At 34.1% G+C, this 19,910-nt stretch overlaps 1 protein-coding gene across 1 annotated transcript; it reads right to left on the bottom strand.

The window, feature by feature from the left end:
• Window positions 1-3,520: 3,520 nt before the first annotated feature.
• LOC110814205 (putative glutathione S-transferase) lies at window positions 3,521-4,683 on the bottom strand. The gene is made up of 2 exons (XM_022041597.2): window positions 4,330-4,683; window positions 3,521-4,168 (listed from the first exon to the last, which is right to left on the bottom strand). Exons 1-2 carry the CDS (start codon window positions 4,639-4,641, stop codon window positions 3,788-3,790), a joined length of 693 nt encoding a protein of 230 aa, XP_021897289.1. The 5' UTR covers window positions 4,642-4,683; the 3' UTR covers window positions 3,521-3,787.
• Window positions 4,684-19,910: the final 15,227 nt, after the last annotated feature.

Consider the following 19,910-nt stretch of genomic DNA (forward strand, 5'->3'; position numbering starts at 1 on the left):
AGTATGATATGTGTTATGTTACAGAGTGTGCATGATCTTATGATGTTTACGATGTTATTGTTTCTCATAAGTTGTTTTCATAAATCTCACCAAGGTAAGTGGACAGTAAAGGTTTTTATTATTGATAAATGAGTTTGTTATAAATTATGCTCCATTGGTCGTTTTTGTTTTCTACCAACTTTTACTTTTGTGACAGTGAGATAGTGTGATGTCTTTACTGGGCTACTATACCTCATTCCTTACTTAACAATTTCAGATCAGGAAGACTTGATTCCCGAGCCTGTCCCGCAGGAAGACAGCGAGTAGATATCTAAAGATTTCATAGTTTTATTTATAACATTCATCTATAATATTTACTTTATTTAGTTTATTCTTTCACATGTTTAGTACGTTTGGATTATTGTGTAAGAGATATTAATCAAAATTTTTATTCTGCTTCCGCACTTAGAATTTTTCTTATATATACATTTCCATTTAAAATTCCGGGGCCGTTACAGAAGATACTTCATTTTATCACAACAAATTCAATTATATTTTTTATTCAATTGAAAAATTCAAAGAAATTAATAAACATTTGATCAATAAATTACAAAATTTTTAGTAATTTATGAATAGAAAATGAAACAAAAGGACAAATAGGAGAAAATTCTACAAGTATTATATGATAATCAGTTTACAACACCAAAAAAGAGATGGTCCAGGAAGATGAAAGGGCAAAACCAACAATTATGATAAAAACTTACACCAGAAATATGAAAATAATTAGTATTTTCATACTAAAAAAAAAGGAATAGATCATGACAACTACCATTCAACTCATTCAAAGCCAAAATCAGCAGACAAATATAAAATCGAATGCTACAGATGTCATGGTTATGACCATTATAAATCAGAGTGTCTAACTAAGTAAAGATAGTGAAAGATAATATAATTTTGCAGAAAAAAAAGAAATCTCTTTATTATTGGCCTATCAAGTGAAGGAGTAGGAAAGGAGGAAACTCACTAGAATTTGTGATACTTAGATACTAGATGCAACAACAATATATGTGGGAACAAATTAGCCATCTTTACTCTAGTTGAATCATCTCAAGATTTATTAAAGTTTGAGTGCAACTCTAAAGTATCAATCATGAGAAAATGACATATGATCATTTAAACAAAAAAGGATGTTGCTAAAATAATTTCTGATATACTTTATGTTCCATATTTGATGACCAATCTTTTAAGTCTTTGTCAATTACAAGAGAATGGGTATGAAATTCTCATAAAAAATGGAGTACGTCAGATTCAAAATGATGATTTAAGCTTTAATGCTCAAGCTAAAATGAGTACTAACAAAATTTTCTCTCTTTATCTCAATAACATACAACAATCATATTTATCACTAAAGTAAGGAGATGAAGCCTGGTTGTGACATTTTCGTTTGGCATATATTAATTTTAGAAAATTAAATACTCTACAACAAAAAGAATATGGTAAAAGGGTCTTCCTCAAATTTCTTCTCCCTCACAAATATACAAAAAGTGTGTTGTTCGCAAAAAATATCGCAATTTATTTCTAATAAAAGAATCATAGAGAGCAAAAAAGGTGTGTTGAATTTATCCATTTTGACATTTATGGACCCATAATACCATCTTCAAATGGAGGTAAAAGCTATATTATTACCTTCATTAATGATTATACTAAAAAATCCAAATGTACTTCTAGGAGAAACTTGAAGCCTTTGAGTTTTAAAGCACATGCTGAAAAAGAGGTTGATAATTCAATAAAACCTCTTTGTTTGAATCATGGTAGAGAATATAACTCAGAAAAATTTACAAATTTTTGTGAGTTTCATAAATTAAAAAGGCAACTTACAGCAACCTACTCGCTCTAACAAAATAGAGTTTGTGAGAGAAAAACTCATTATTATGAAGATGGTGCAGAATTTGTTGAGAAGCATCGACATTCCAAAAACTCTTTTGTCTGACTCCAGAGTATTTACATTCTGAATAGAAGTCCCATATTTGGAGTTCAAAATATGACTCCAGAGGAAGTATGGAGTGGACAATAGCTAATTGTAGAACATTTTAAAGTTTTTAAATGTATAACATGTGCCCATATTCCTAATCAAATGAGGAAAAAACTAGACAATAAGGGAGAAAAATGTATTTTTCCTAATATTAGTGATAAAAAATGCCATTGAAAAATAAATTCATATCAGTCACAACTTGGTATTTATGAAAATTGGTTCTAATCATGGAACAAAAATGCTATTGAAAAACAAATTCCAACAAGTTTTGATGGAAAGAATGGTGAAGAACAAATCAGTCCCGACAGTGGCATATTCCAATAGTTGTAGCCTTTGAAAATGCTGAAAATGACACCTTTTTAAATTCTCAAACTACACCAACAATGGATGAACAAGTTGAAATAATAGATTATTCACATTTTCAACGTATTTCGAAGAAGGCTAGCATGGATGTTAAATTACGAGCTAATTAGAATTGATTACTTTGAGGATCCTCTTACTCAATTTATTATATTTCTAGATTGTGATCCAATAATTCTCAAATGTGCAAAATGACAGAAGGAAATTAATGATGAAATTAAAGGTATTGAAAGCAATGATATATAAGAGTTGGATTGGTCTATGAGAAGGGAGAAATATCATATTTGATTAGGTTCTCGTATGGTGATTATGCTAGTGTCTTAGATGATCAAAAAAGTACTACCAGATTTTTTTTATGTATAAAGTTCAGGAGTTGTTTCATGGTTTTCTAAAATGTAACATATTATCACTTTGTCAACCATAAAAGCTGAATTTGTCACTGCAACAACTTAAGCCTGTCAAACTATGTAGTTAAGAAAAAATTTTAAAAAGATCTAAATTCTAAGAAAAAATGAACTACTATAATTTGTTTTTGTGACAACAAGTATTATTAACTTGTTCAATAATCCTCCACTACATAAAAGAAGCAAACATAATGATGTTAAATATCATTTTTTAGTATATCTCAACAATGGAGTAATTTGTTTGAAGTATTGAAGGAGTGAAGATTGATTGATCGATAAATTTATAAAACCTCTCAAACATTTTCCTCTTAAAATATGTGGAAGTTGTTGATTCTTTGCACCATGAAAAATTTTGATTGAAGAAACAAACATATTGAGAGAAGACCGTGTTTTTTTAGTTAATTTGAATTGTATATTATCTAGGAAGCTCATAAATGTTGAATATTATTTATACATTATTTGTAAAGATTTTACATATCATAGAAGAATATGATAAATTTTGAACCTTATCTATAGGAATTATACTTATCGTTCGAGAATAAGATAAGTGTTGAACTAAATTTATAAAGAATACGTGACTATTTTTTGTTGTAATTTGTCTATTTAAAAATTAATTAGTTGGTTGAAAAATTCATATTAATTTCTATTTTTCTTCTCATTCTTATTTTACTGTTCTTAAGTTCAAACAATTTTTTGTTGATTATTTACTAAATTTACGTAAGTATCTCTTCCTAAGAAGAGTGTATAAATCTCAAAGCTGTCTTTATTCCTTTGGCATACTGAGAAACACACACACACACATATATATATATATATATGCACACAAGTTCCAAAATTATTTTAGGATCTGAAGTAAGATATATGGATCCTAAATTGGACATTTTGGGCTAGATTTCTAGATCCAGCCCATTTTATTTATTCTGATTTAAATCCAAACAGACGAATATGTACTTGTAAATTTAAATAGAAATCAAACAAACATGTTGCTGACTCTTGATAATTTCTGGTTACTTTATTGAGCTTCTTGAGTTGAAGAGGGTGCAGTGGAGGTGGTTCTTGATCCATATCGAGCTTTGAATATTGCGGCGAGATTTTCTCTCTCAGGCAGACATTGTTTGATCAAATCACAATTGACAAACCCTTGACTCCACTCAAATAATCTGGGAAATTTCTCAGCCGTCAGCAATTCCAACCCACGAATTTCTTGAATAACCTCAACCCATAACCCAAAGAAACAAGCCGCTATATCCACCATTCCGATTTTTTCTCCTCCGAAGAATCTCTTCCCCTTCACCTCATTCTCCATTGTTCTCAGACATTCGTTGGCTTCTTCCACCGCCTTCTCTCGCCCATTCTCTTCGCTCCAGTAAGCAGTCCACAAAGTCATCATACACTTCACAACAAAACCCAATTGTCAGATCCCGCTTTCCTTTTTTTAATATCCACCAATTCAAGAAACAGGGTTGATGTGTGTGAACATATATGTATATGTATGAATGCAGAGAGAGAGAGAGAGAGAGAGAGAGAGAAGAGAAATTAGTTTCTTGTTTTTACCTTTTCGTCGATGTACTTGGCCCAAAAACGAGCCATGGCTCTGTCATAAGGATCTTGATGCAGGATTGGGTTTTGTTTCCATGTTTCATCGATGTATTCAACGATGACAAGAGACTCTGCAATTGGTTTCCCGTTGTGAATGAGGACAGGGATTTTCTTGTGGACCGGATTTGATTTCAGAAGCAAAGGACTCTTGTTAGAGGTATCCTCTTCGATATAGTCATACGGGATACCTTTCATTTTTAGGGCAATAATTACCCTACAGGTGAAAGGACTGGCCTTATGTCCCAACAACTTCACTTCTTCACTCATCTTTTCTTTTCTTCCTTCTACTGAATGATTTGGGTTTGGTTCACTGGGGTTTACAGTACTTATAGAACAATTATCAGTTGCCTTTTCTTGCCAACCAAGTTTTCAGCTCCTCAGTCTTGTTCAATTTGAGTAATTATCAAATTAATTAATATTCAGTGATCAAAAGTCAATGATTCAAAAAGTTGAGAACACCAGTAGAAAGAAATTGAATTTTCAAGATGCACAAAAACAGAGAAGATAAATCAAATGGGTTACAGAAGAAGAAAGAAATAATCAAAAAATTAATGTTCCTATATATATATATATATGTATATATATTCAATTTCGTGGAAGCAAAATTTTCCACGCACCTCATCTCATTTTCAACTGAAAAGAAAAAAATTAATGATAACAAACAAAAACGATGGTCCTTTCATACCTGACGTATAAAATTTACAAACATGCCTTTGAAACTTCAACATGTGAAGTCAAGAGAAATTGTGAAAGGAAATTTAATAAGAGGTTAGTTCTGAAAGCAATTACGACATCATGCAGGCTGCAGCTAACGAAACGTTTCTTTCCTCATATCCTCTCAGAATTTGCAGAGAGATTCAGACCCAAATTAAGTGGCAAGTGGGTCGGGCCATAGATCCATCATCAATGGCCCCAAAATACTTTAAATTTTCCAGGCCCAATTGTTTTGGTTAATAAATTTCTCCATCTAGGAATAAATTACAATTTCTTCCTCAAATTGTGCTATCATTCAAAAATATTTACTAAACAAAGAATTCTTTATTTTGAAAAATTACAATACAATTTCTTTATTATTTTTTAAATTTTCTTAATTTTTCACAGCTTCATAATATATTCGTTTCCACCATCTTTTGCAATGTCGATCATAGAATTTGCATATATTAACCCACATTTTTGGTTAATTTTCTTTAATAAAAAAAAAAAAAAAGAGAAACTATAAAATAATTTTTGTAAGATATATAAATGATCTTCTATCAAAGTCCATAAGTAAGATTATGTATGCTGCAATGAACTTCAAAGGAGAAACCTAATGTTTCTTTCATCTCTCCACCTCACTACAAAAAAAAAAAAAAAAATATATATATATATATATATGTATGCTGCAATGAACTTCAAAGGAGAAACCTAATGTTTCTTTCATCTCTCCACCTCACTACAAAATATATATATATATATATATATATATATAGTCCAGTGTCATCTAACTTTCTTTCTTTAGTAAGAACTTTTACATTTATCAATTAAACGGTACATAAATACTGCTAACAATATAATAAAATATAACATTTAAAATGGAACACATAAAAATACAATTTAATTCAAATCTATAATTTTTTACAGAAGAAGAGACATTTTATAATGTTAATTAATTAGTAATTAATTAAAATTATGCGAGATAACGATTCAAAATGAAACATATATATATATATATATATGTAGAGATCACCTAAATTAATTAATGGAATTAGTTATTGGTGCAGACATATTTTTTTTTGTCCTCCAATAAAATAATTTTGTACCCAGTTAATTTATCAGAGAACTTCTTACATGAATGCTCTAAGTTTAAGAATAATCCACTACTATTGTCTTCAAACTCAATCTTTAAAAACTATTTTGATTTTAACAAAATCTAGTTCCAAAAGTATTGGACTACCTTAGAAAAACCATGTATTTGTGTATGTAACTATCATAAAAAAAAAATTAATGACTTAGATATCTCATCACATCGACTGACATCCTTAAAATTCTAATATGTCATGATGTCTAACTACCATATTAAAACAAACCTCTCATGAATTATATAATATGTAACCGATCACAAGTTACTTGAATCAAGAAGAATCACTCTCAGAGTTGTCATATGTCTAAGCAATTAAGCTCTTAGAAATATTTTATTCGATCAAATCAGATATAACATCTATTCGACCAATAAATTTTGATGGTTAATGTTTCTGATATTTCTCCATAGTATTTACACTAGTCATGTTGTCAAAAAAACGTTAATTAGTTTTATCATATAATATTTTTAAACGGTCCAGATGTCTTCCCCGCGCGTGGACGGTCCGGATTCGTTACCTCCTCAAGCGCGATCGAACAGTCGCGATTAAACACGATAAACGGTGCATATTTGTTTCCTCATCAGGGACGATCGGACGGTCGCGATCAAATGCAATGAACAATCCAGATTTATTTCTCCTTATGCACGATTGGATGGTTGAGATCAAATGCGATCAACGGTGCAGATTCGTGCGAGATTGGTATAAATTTTCTCACCCATTCAGAATTTGATTCCAAGCACCCATGTGGCCATATCGGAGTAAAACAAACAGCAGGTCAGCCGAAAACCGCGGGCAAAACCCGATGGCACTGACGCAGACAAAACCTACAACCGCCTCCGATGAGGCCCTTTCCGATTCCCGTTTTGTGTGATTTTTCTACTGTTGTGTTTACCGTTATGTTTTTTACAGGTTGACCGAAGGAACACACCTAGCCAAGAAGGTGAGCCGGCAAAGCCGCCGTATCAAAAAATTCCACCGCTGGTAGGTTTCTGTTTTTTTTTTTGCCAATCGAGGTCCCCTAATATGTTTTCTCGCAGGGATTGGTATAAAATCGGCCAAAACTAGCCGAAAATGGCCAGGCCAAGACAAACTGCCGTCGCGGGCAGTGGTGTCATCGCCGAAGCACGACAGTGCCGCTGTGCTGAAACTCCAAAATTGGCTGGAAAAGAGTTTTTAACATCGATTTTGGGTATTTTTAGGTACGTAAAGTATGTTTTAATCTCCGTAGAAAAATTTAGGAAACTTGGAGACCCTAGTAACTACAGTAAAAGTTTGGTATTTCGAACACCGATTCGGATAAGAATCTCGCACCTTATTCTCTGTTATGGAATTAAAGTTTAATTATAAATAATACAGTATTTTGTGTAATTTAAAAAACTTCGAGAATTAATTATAAGTTACTAATGGACGCGGGACCGATTATTTATTATTATTTGTTCTGTTTTAACTAATTATTTAATTTTACATTTTTAAATGCATGATAATGCACTTGAGTTAATAAGCTGATTCAGTTGGATTTTTTCGATGCATGCATTGCTTGTCTTGCATGATTTATGTTTAATTTGTAAAACTAAAAATTAAAATATAAACAAAAAATTGATTAGCTAAGTGAATGAGTGAATGGTTGTCTTACTGGATATCCTGAGAGATGGTGGACTGACCAAGTACATAGGGAACCCTACCGTGAACGTCGCCTCATACTAGATGGGGTATCGAGAAATGGTATCTTTGGTGCTCATACCGGACGAGGTATTGAGGGATGGTATTTTTGGCGCTCATACCGGACATAGCATGGGGATGACCCAATTCACCCTCATACCAGACGGAGTATTGAGGGATGATACTTTTGGCGCTCATACAAGACGGGGTATGGGGACGACCGGTTAGTTGACAATGTTTGATATGGGTTCACGCGTAGTGGGACATTCCTATGGACCCCCATGGATACCGATAAGCAAATAAAAAGTGAAAGTTGTTATTCTGGCTACTTGAATGTGAGATTATGATGTTGTTTATCTTATTGCCTCTACAGGTCGATTTCTAAAATCTCACAACAGTAAGTATGCAATAAATGGTTTTATTTACGATAAATAAATTTACTTAATTTAAGAGTTTTATTGGTTATTTTTATGATTTTTACCAACATTCATTTCTGTATCGGTGAGTAGTGTGATATTCTTACTGAGTTAGTGTAGTTCACCATTTCATTAATTTTTTCAGATCAAGATGACCAAGATTCAGATCCCGATCCACAAGGGGGTTGTAAATAGGATACCTAGTTGTTTACTTTTCATTAATTTCTTTGATTTTTCGTTTGTTCTTTTAGAATAATCATTTTCTAGCCCTATTGGATATTCTAAATTATTGTGTAAGGAATGTAAACTCTAACTCTATTATTTCATTTCCACATTCAATTTATGATTTATTTCCTTTTAGGTTCTGAGCCTTTACAGTTGATATCAGAACTGCGTTCATCGGAACCATTCCTTACACAAAACTTAAGGAAACACCAAAAAATGAATTATTGCTCAACAATTCCTTGTGAAATGTAGGCACAAATAGATGATGAGAGGAAAACCCCCATTAAACCGAAGAGCTCGAGAGGGTTCACTTCGAGAAGATATTGACTGAATCTTTGAAATGATAGAGAGACTCATTACTGCCCAGTAGGTCCGAGAAGAAAGGAGAGAGCTACCTGACCCTCTCTCGCTGCCACAGTTTGAGCCACCCTTGCAGTGGGAGGATCCTGAGCCACCCTAGTACAACTTTGCTCTTCCACATTATCATCCGACATCACCACAGTATAGTTCGGTGCCCCAACCATCACCCGACACCACCACAGTACCGTCTAGTGCCTCCACCGTATCATCTAGTACTACCACAAGGCTATCTGGTCCTCCTCAGTACAATCCAGTCCCTCTTCCATGGGACCCAGTTCCACCCATGATGGACCTAAACTATATTAAGAGGTACAAAAGACTAAACTTATCTACTTTTGTAAGAGTATCCTCATTTGAAGAGGCTGAGTACTAGTTAGATAAGATAGAGAAGGCTTTCACAACTCTTGAGGTGGTTCCCAAACAAAGAGTTATACTTGTCACTTACATGCTGGTGGGAGAGGCAGATCGCTAGTGGCAGCTCAAGCAGGCCACCATGCCTATTCTAGTCACTTGGGAACAATTTCTGATGGCCTTTAATATAGAGTATCTCCCAGAGCATCTCTGACATTTGAAGAAAATAGAGTTTGCACATATAGTCAAGGGTGATATGACTATGCCCGAAAGTTTCTAGAGTTGGACTGGTATTCCACTGAGAGCATGATGGATGAAGGCAGAAAGGCAATAAAGTTTAAGTGGGGCCTTTGTCCTAAGATTAGACAGCAGCTGTATGTGTTCGAGCTCAACACTTACTTACCCGTTCTGGCCAAGGCACAGCTAGTAGAGAGGAACTTTCGCATTTTTCCTCTAGTAGTTGGGAATCTCAGGCCCCCGGTTTCACACCGCAGAGCATCACCCACTGCACCTGTTCAGCAGAACAAGAGACCTAGGCCAATGGCTCAGGCTCCTCCTTAGATTCCGGTAACAGGACGCGGTAGGACTTATCAGCACTGTGGCAATGATCATGGGGACCGACCCTGTTATCGCCTCAACAATACTTCTCATATATGTGGGAGTGTTCAGCACTACGCGAGAGAGTGCCCAAGGAATCAGAACTAGGCCAGATCTTCTATCCATGGCAGAGCTTACAATATGACTTAGTAAGACACAGAAGCCAACCCAAACGTGATACAGGGTACATACACTATCTGTAATCATCTTGCACATATTTTGATTGATACTAGTATTTCACATTCATTTGTCTCACATATTTTTGCACCAAACTTAAATGTATCATCTGAAAGACTTGATTTTGTGTTATTTATGTCTACTCCTAGGAGTAGGACACTAATAGAAGAGGTTAATATAGAGCTTGTATCATAAATATAGCAGATAGAAAGTTGAGTGTGGACCCAATAAAGATTGACACATGGGGACTTTGATATAATCGTAGAAATAAACTGAGCAGCAACGTATCACGCTACCGTAAATTATTTTTATAAGAAATTTATATTCAACCTTCCTAATGAAGAGTCATTCATAAATTAATAAAATTTTTAAACATTATTCCCTCATAGAATTTTTTTTTCGATTGCAAAATAATTTAACTCAGTTGTTTTCTCCAATTAGGCAAATCTAAGAAAGAAATTTGCATCCAATAGATTCTGGTAGTCCGAGATTTCCTGGATGTATTTCCTGATGAACTATTTAGATTGCCAGTGGACAGAGAAGTTGAATTCACCATAGATCTTTAGCCAGACACCCAGCCTATCTCGGTTGCCTTTTACCACATAAGCCGTGTTAAGATGGAAGAGTTGAGAAAACAGATCAATGAACTGCAAGATAGTAGGTTCATCTGACATAGTGTGTCCCATTGGGGTACCAGAGTCACATTTGTAAGGAAGGAAAATGGAACATTAAGGTTATGTATTGACTACAGGGGACTGAACAGGGTCACGATCAAGAACAAGTACCCCCTCCCTAGGATCAATGACATTTTTGATGAGTTGTAGGGTGCCTAAATCTTCTCCAAAATAGACTTGTGTTCAGGTTATCATTAGGTAAAGATCAACACAGAGGACATTCCCAAAACAGCTTTTCGAACTAGGTACGAATACTATGAGTTCCTGGTCATGCTATTTAGACTAATCAACGCACCAGCCATCTTTATGGATTCGATGAACAGGATTTTTAGACAATTCATGGATCAGTTTGTCATTGTATTTATCGATGATATCCTAGTCTATTCAAAAAGTAAAGAAAAACACGCTCACCTCAGGTTTTGCAAGTTGTTGATAAGGATTTTATATTAAGTAGAATACTATATTATTTAGAGTTCTAATAGTATAATTATATCATATAATTAGAGTTCAAATAGAATAAGGATAACTAGTCTATATATATTTTCTAAATGTAAACAAAATAAGGAATAAAAAATTTAGAAGTTTATTTTCTCTAAAAACTTCGTGGTATCAGAGCACTGGTAAAAAGTTGTAGCCGCACATTCGCAGGCACTGATAAAAACTAAAATTGCACATTCGCAGGCGCCGGTAAAAACTGAAGCTGCACATTTGTAGACATTAGTAAAAATTGAAGTCGCGCATTCACAGGCGTCAGTAAAAAGTGCAGTCGCACCTCCGAGAGGGCCGATAATAATAAATAACTGCACAACCATAAACGCTAGTAAAAAGTTGTAGTTGCACATCCTCAAGCACCAGTAAAAAGGTGCAGCTGCACATCCGGAGATGCTAGTAAAAATTTAAGCCAAGACACACTAGGAAAACTTTTTGAAAGTTGCATGGAAGACCAATTAGATGTATGGGAGGAAGAAGAGATAGAATCACAAGAGCTCAAGTAAATTTTGTTGAAGATAGGGAATCACCTGGTCCACCATCAATTGTAGCCTTTTTCATATAAGAAATTCAAAATTTGAAGCGCTTTCTGAGTCAAGTTAACTCTCCATCAATTATTGGCACATCAAATATGGTAAAATTAGGTATTATTCATTCTATTTCCACTCATGGTAATTTGATCATAGACTCTGGAGCTAACAGACACATGACAAGTTCTTCTAAAGAATTCTTAACCTATTCTTCTTGTATTGAAGGGGATAATGTCCGTATAGCAGATAGGCCATACACCCTTGTGTCGGGAACATGTTCTATTAATTGTACTCCTACTATTACATTATCTTCAGTTTTACATATGCTTAGTTTTTCTGATAATCTTTTATCTATTAGTGGCATAATTAGAGATCTCAACTGTAAAATTGAATTTTTTCCTGATCACTGCATCTTTCTGGATCTTCAAACCGGGAAGAGGATTGACACTGGTAGACTGCAAGATGGCTTATATGTCTTGGATAGACATATGAACTTAATTGGAAATCAAGCAACCATTGGGAATAAATAAGTCAATATGAAGATACTACAATGGCACCGACGATTAGGACATCCTTCCTTTTTTGTTTTAGAAAAATTACATCCTAAATTATTTATAAAAAAAACTTGTATGTTGTCTTTATTTTGTGATGCATGCGAACTTGCTAAACATAAGAGGAGCTCTTATCATTTAAGCAATAATAGAAGTATTGATTCTTTTAAAACTATTCACTCTGATGTATGGGGACCTACTCAGAATACCTCTCTTTCTGGTCATAGATGATTTATTACTTTTATTAATTATTGTACTAAAGTAACATGGATTTATCTGTTAAAAGCAAAAAGTGATGTATTTTTATGTTTTCAATCTTTCCAAAAAATGATAAAATGATATATACATAGTTTGGTGCTAAAGTTAAGATTTTGCGAACTGACAATGGTACAGAATATATAGATAGTGGATTACGTGCATACTTAGAGTCAAATGGGATAATTCATCAAACAAGTTGTGCCTACACCAGTGAATAAAATGGGGTTGTTAAAAGAAAAAACAGACACATACTAGAGGTAGTTCAGTCACTAATGTTCACCATGAATCTACCAAAGAGTTACTGGGGAGATGCAGTTCTCTCAGCTATCTATCTTATCAATAGAATGTCTTTGCAGATCCTGAATTTTAAAAGTCTTATGGATGTTTTGCAAGAAAAAAATTTCTACATTGTTTCCCCAAAAGTTTTTGGATGTGTGTACTTTGTTCATGCTAGAAATGTGGGTAAACTAGAACCTAGAACTTTTAAGTGTGTATTTGTTGGATATTCTTCTATCCAAAAAGGTTATAAGTATTATCATCTACCATCTAGAAAATACTTTGTAACTATAGATGTTACCTTTAGGGAGAATGAACCTTACTTCAGCTCAAACCCAACACCTCTTCAAGGGGAGAATGAGAAGGAATAAATGATACCTAATTGGGTAACAATTAAAAATCATATTTAGGGAGAGAATTCCATTACAAACAGCCTTAATCAAGAAAATAATATTGGACGTCTAGATAAATCAGACTTGAAAATGTATTCAAGAAGAGAGAAGTCTAAAAAAGTCATTATGCAGTATGTCCTAAGTCAAAAATCTTCTTTAGTTCCAGAAGACACTGGTGAGTTATCTTTCTCTTGTGATTTATCAGATAAGCCTGTTACTATTAGAAAGGGAACGAGAATTTACACTAAGCATCCTATATCTAACTTTGTTTTTTATGACTCTCTACCTCCCTCCTATAGAGCCTTTGTCTTGTCTGTTTCCTCTGTATTTATTCCACAGGATTTGATAGAAGCTCTAGGAGATCCCAAATGGAAGAAAGTCATGATTGAAGAAATAAGAGTATTGACAAAGAACGAAACATGGGAACTTATTTCACCTCCACAGGGAAAGAAGATGGTTGGTTGCAAATAGGTGTTCACTGTAAAACACAAAGCAGACGGATCGATCGAAAGGTAGAAAGCTAGATTGGTGGCTAAAGGATATACTCAGACCTATGGGATTGATTATTAGGAGATATTTGCCCTTGTTGTGAAGATGAACACAATTAGGGTACTTTTGTCTTACGCAGCTAACTTTGATTGGAATTTACAATAGTTTGATGTGAAAAATGCATTCCTCCATGGAGACTTAGAGAAAGAGGTGTACATGAAAATTCCACCTGGATTTGAAGATGAGTGGATGTAAGGAAAAGTTTATCAATTAAAAAAAGTTTTATATGGATTGAAGCAGTCTTCAAGAGCATGGTTTAAATGGTTTAGAACAGTTATGATCTCTTTTGGATATTAATAGAGCAACGCAGATCATACATTGTTTATTAAACATTATGAGGGTAAAGTTACTCTTCTCATTATTTATGTGGGTGATATTGTGGTGACTAAAGATGATACAAAGTAGATGGCTCGGTTGAAGGAACTTCTTACTCAAGAGTTTGAAATAAAAGATTTAGGAACATTGCAATACCTCTTGGGAATTGAAGTTGTCAGATCCAGTAAAAGAATCTTCATTTCTCAAAGGAAGTATATCTTAAACTTACTATAAAAGACCAGTATGATGGGTTGCAAGCCGGTAGAATCACCTATTGAGAGCAACCATAAATTGTAAGCAAATAGTGGTACATTAGTTAACTTGTGAAGATACCATAGACTAGTTAAAAAACTCATTTATCTCTCACATACCAGACCCGATATAGCATATGCCGTTATTCTTGTGACCTAGAACATGCATGATCCTCGTGAGACTCATTTACATGTTTTCTTCCACTTATTACGATACCTGAAGTCTGCACCAGAAAAAAATCTGCTCTTTTCTAAGCATGATCACCTTAAAATAGAAACATTTACAGATGTCGATTGGGTTGGTTCCCTAGATGATAGAAGATCAACTACAAGTTACTGCACACTTGTAGGAGGCAACTTAGTCACATAGAAAAGTAAAAAACAAAGTGTGGTTGCTCGCTCCAGTAATGAGGCAGAATATAGAGCAATGGCCCAAGGAGTATGTGAAGTCTATAGTTACAAAAGCTAATGAGGGAGTTAAAACTGCTTAAAAATGAGAAACTATCCCTGTTTTGTGATAATAAAGTAGCCATTAACATTGCTCATAATCCAGTTTAACATGACATGACAAAACGCATTGAGATTGATCGATACTTCATAAAAGAGAAGGTGGTTGGTGGCTCTCTATGTCTATATCATGTATCTTCTGGCGACCAAACGGCTGACATTTTTACTAAAGGACTATGTAACAAATCTCTTCAGAACCTGATTTGCAAGTTAATATCTTTGCATGTGTGATATCTTTGTACCAACTTGAGGAGAAGTGTTGATAAAAATTTTATGTTAAGTAGAATACTATATTATTTAGAGTTCTAATAGTATAATTATATCCTATAATTAGAGTTCAAATAGCATAAAGATAACTAGTTTATATATATCTTCTAAATGTAAATAAAATAAGGAATAAAAAATGTAGAAGTTTATTTTCTTTAAAAACTTCATAGGTTCTTAAAAAAAAGAAGTTGTATATAAAGTTGAGTAAGTGTGGGTTCTGGCTGGAGCAGACTACCTTCTTAGGGCACATCATATCAAGGGATGGAGTGTCGGTGAACCCCGAAAAAGTTGAGGCAGTGCTTAGTTGGGAGAAAGGAGATTCATAGTTTTCTGGGAATGACAGGTTATTACCACAGGTTTGTATAAGGATTTTCAAGCCTAGTTGCTCATTTAACTCAGCTCACAAAGAAGAACGTCAAGTTTGAGTGGAACGAGAACTATGAAAGGAACTTTTCAGAACTAAAGAAGCGGTTGACTACTGCACCTGTATTGGCCTTATCGAGTGGGACATGTGAATACATAGTTTACAGTGATGCCTACTACCTGGGGTTGGGTTGTGTTTTGATGCAGTATAGAAAGGTTATAGCCTATGGGTCCAGACAATTGAAGAGTTATGAGAAAAATTAACACATCTACGACTTGAAACTTATCGCGATTATCCACACCTTGAAGACTTGACATCATTACTTGTATGAGAAGACTTTTCAAATCTATACCACCATAAGAGCCTAAAACACATATTCACTCAAAAAGATCTCAACATGCATTAGAGACTATGGATATAACTCCTAAAGAATTACGATTACAACATTTTGTATCACCCGGGCAAGAGCAATATAGTAGCCGACGCACTCAGCAAAAAAAGTGCAGGTATGTTAGCTCAACTAATGGTTTCAGAATGTAGAGTAATAGGGGTTACACAACAGATACAACTTCAAGACCTGAAGAAGGTTACATGTTTGGCCCACTTGACCGTTCAACCTGAGTTGATCCAGAGAATAAAAGAAGCTCAATTCGCCGATTCCACCCTAGCAGTCCTCAGGAAAGATGCAGAACATGGGGTAAATTCATAATTTTGAGTTTCTGCTGATGGGTTACTCAGATTTTAGGACAGGGTGTGTGTTCCATGTGATAATGAGTTCAAAAAGAGACATCATGACACAGGCTCATAGCTCAAAATTTTTCCTGCATCCCGAAAGCACTAAAATATATCAAAGTATGCGACCCTGATTTTGGTGGAATGAGATGAAAAGAGAGATAGCCGACTTTATTTTCAAGTGTCTTGTGTGTCAGTAGGTCAAGGGAGAGCATCAGCGCCCAGATGGCCTGCTTTAACCATTGCCAATTTTGGAGTGGAAGTGAGAACACATCACAATAAATTTCGTGACAGGATTGCTTAGAGCACATTCGTGACATGATGTCATTTGGGTAATTATTAACCGGCTCACCAAGTTTTCTCATTTCTTAGCCATCAAGGTAACCGACCCCTTGGACAAGATAACAAAAATGTATATCCGGGAGATAATTAGGTTACATGGAGTGTCGGTGACAATAGTATTTTACAGGGACTCCAGGTTCACTTCTTGGTTGTGTTCTAGTTTTCAGCAAGCTATAAAAACAAAATTGTCTCTTAATACTGCATTCCACCCTCAGACTGATAGACAATCAGAGAGGACGATCCATACACTGAAGGATATGTTCCAAGCTTGTGTTCTTGACTTCAGGGTCCATTTGAGATCTTAGACAGAATTGGTACCGCTACCTACAGACTGACACTACCTCTATAACTATTCATAATCCATAATGTGTTCTATGTGTCCATGTTACGCAAGTACAACTCGCCCCTCTTACATCTTGGCCCATGAGCCTCTTTCACTCCTGGAAGATCTGTCATATGAGGAGGTACCAGTGAGCATTGTAAACCAAAATAGCAGAGTACTCTGCAATAAAAAAATTTCATTCGTTAAGGTCATATAGCAGAATCACACACACAGAGAGGTCACATAGGAGCTAGAATCAGACTTCAGAGCTCAGTATCTCCAACTGTTTGATTTAGTATGAGAGAGACAAATTTGAGGAACCAAATTTCTTTTAAGTGGGGGAGAGTTGTAACACCCGGGCTAGAATTTGGCATGGGATTAATTTTAACGTTCTAAAATATATAAAAATCTATTTTTTAAAATTAATAAATTTGAATTTAATGTAAAATTATGAAAACAAATAGGTTAGGGATGAAATTAAAAATAATTTTAGAAAAAATGGGTGAAAATTTGTGTTCGGATGGTATTTTGGAAAGAAAAATTAAAAACTGGAGGTCAGAATATAATTTTAAAAAATTACGCCGCGTGAGACCGACTAATCAGTAGCCTCGACGAATCGAAGCGCACCGCGTGGCAAAGTGCGCTGACTCGGTGCCACGTGGGAGACTAAGCTGACGATCCGCATGCCCTGTGATCGGACAGCTCAGATGTCTTCCCGCGTATGTAGACGGTCCAGATCTATTCTCTCCTCAGACGCGATCGGACAGTTGCGATCAAACATGATGAAAGATCTAGATTTGTTTCCTCTTCAGGCGTGATTGGATGGTCGCAATCAAACGTGATAAATGATTTAAATTTATTTCTTCCTTAGGCATGATCGAACGGTCGAGATCAAACGCGATGAACGGTTCAGATTCATTCGAGATGGGTATAAATATTTTGCTTCACACAGAACCCAAACCTTAGCCGTCAGTCCCCCGCCAGAGAAGAAGAACCAACCACCAGAGAATGAGCCAACTGCCGCTCGCCACCGCACCGATTCGAGTAAGAATCCATCACCTTATTTTATGTTATGGAATTGAAGTTTAATTATAAATAATACGGTATTTTTTGTAATTAAAAAAATTCAAGAATTAATTACATGTTACTAATGGAAATGGAACCGGAACCGGTTATTTATTACTGTTTGTCATGTTTTAACTAATTATTTGATTTTACGATTTTAAATGCATGATAATACACTGGAATTGGTAAGATGATTCAGTTGGATTTTCCTAATACATGCATTGCTTTTCTCGCATGATTTACTGTTAATTTGTGAAACTGAAAATTAAAATGTAAACGAAAAATTGATTGGTTAAATGAATGAGTGAATGATTGTTTTACTGGATATCCTGGGAGATAGTGGATGGACCGAGTATATAGAAAACTCTACCATGAACGTTGTCTCATACCGAACGGGGTATCAAGGAATGGTATCTTTGGCGCTCATACCAGACATGATATGAGAACAGCCCAATTCACCATCATACCAGACGAGGTATTGAGAGATGATGCTTTTGACGCTTATACCAGACAGGATATAGGAACGGCCCGATGCATCCTCATACCGGACATGGTATTGAGGGATGATACTTTTAGCGCTCATACCGGACGGGGTATGGGGACGGCTGGTTAGTTGATAAGGTTTGATATGGGTTCACGCGTAATGGGACATCCCTATGGACCCCTAACGATACCGGTAAGCAAATAAAAAGAACAAGTTGTTGTCATGATCACTTGAATATGATATTATGATGTTGTTTGTGTTATTACCTCTATAGGTCGATTTTGAAAATATCGCAACAGTAAGTATGCAATAAATGATTTTGTTTATGATAAATGAGTTTACTTAATTTAAGAGCTCCATTGGTTGTTTTTATGATTTTTACCAACCTTCATTTATGTATCGGTGAGTAGTGTGATATTCTTATTAGACTAGTGTAACTTACCATTTCATTAACTATTTCAGATCAAGAGGACCAAGATCCAGATCCCGATCCACAAGGGGGTTGTGAATAGGATGTCTAGTTGTTTACTTTTTATTTATTTCTTTGATTTTTCATTTATTCTTTTAGAATGGTTATTCTCGTAGTCTTATTGGGTATTCTAAATTATTATGTAAGGAATGTAAATCATAACTTTATTATTTCGTTTCTGCATTCAATTTATGATTTATTTCATTTTAGGTTTAGGTCCTTTACAATAATAACTATTTAACAAGATCAAATAATATTGCAATGAAATTATAAATTTTTATATTATTTATTTACAATTAAAAATAATATTTTATAATTTATTTGGGTAGGTATAGAATATAGGAACAAAATTATAATAAATATCATACTCTTTTTACCATATTTGGCAGAAAATATTTTTTTCTACACTTATGAATAATCCGCTTGTTATGACAAATGTTTCTTACTAAAATTCTCAAACAATTTTTGCACTTTTTTTTTCTCTATATTTATTGTCCAACTGATTTAACCTATAAAAATATCGAAAAAAAAAATAAATTAAGACTACTTTTAGATAAATCTAAAATATATGTAGAATTTATTTGTAAAGTCACTTTTATTGCACCTAAAAGATGATGAAAATCTTAGCCAATATTAAAAAATTTAAGTTCATACAAAATTTTATTCGTGATTGAATAAAATCAAAATTTTATAAAATTTTGTAAATTCGTAATGCAATATCCGATTTTGAATGTGATTTCATACGAGCTTAATTCTTATAGTCTCTGAATAAATTTATAGTTCTTTTCGTCATAATAAATATAGATTTCTTAGTTCACATTAATTATGGATTTCAAAATAGATTAAAAGTATTTGTACTCTTTTAAGGTCACGTATGGACCAAATCTTTTTTTTTAAAAAAAAAATTATTTATAGATTTGCACTTGTTTTAACTAAAAGAAATGTTAATATTATTAAAAGAAATGACAAATTTGAAATTACATAGAATTCCATGTGAAATTACAAATAACATAATCCAAATTCCACAAGCTTTCAATAGGATTTAAAATATATTATCAAATTTGATATGAGCTCAA

This window comes from Carica papaya, chromosome 8 (assembly GCF_054855325.1).
Source record: "Carica papaya isolate Zhongbai chromosome 8, ASM5485532v1, whole genome shotgun sequence".
Taxonomy (NCBI): domain Eukaryota; kingdom Viridiplantae; phylum Streptophyta; class Magnoliopsida; order Brassicales; family Caricaceae; genus Carica; species Carica papaya.

Excerpts from the sequence above, each read along its gene's own strand:
- LOC110814205 (XM_022041597.2), bottom strand. The coding sequence starts at position 4,641 with ATGAGTGAAGAAGTGAAGTTGTTGGGACATAAGGCCAGTCCTTTCACC. Across the intron at positions 4,169-4,329 it reads CCAAGTACATCGACGAAAAG|TGTATGATGACTTTGTGGAC; the intron begins GTAAAAACAAGA and ends TTTGTTGTGAAG.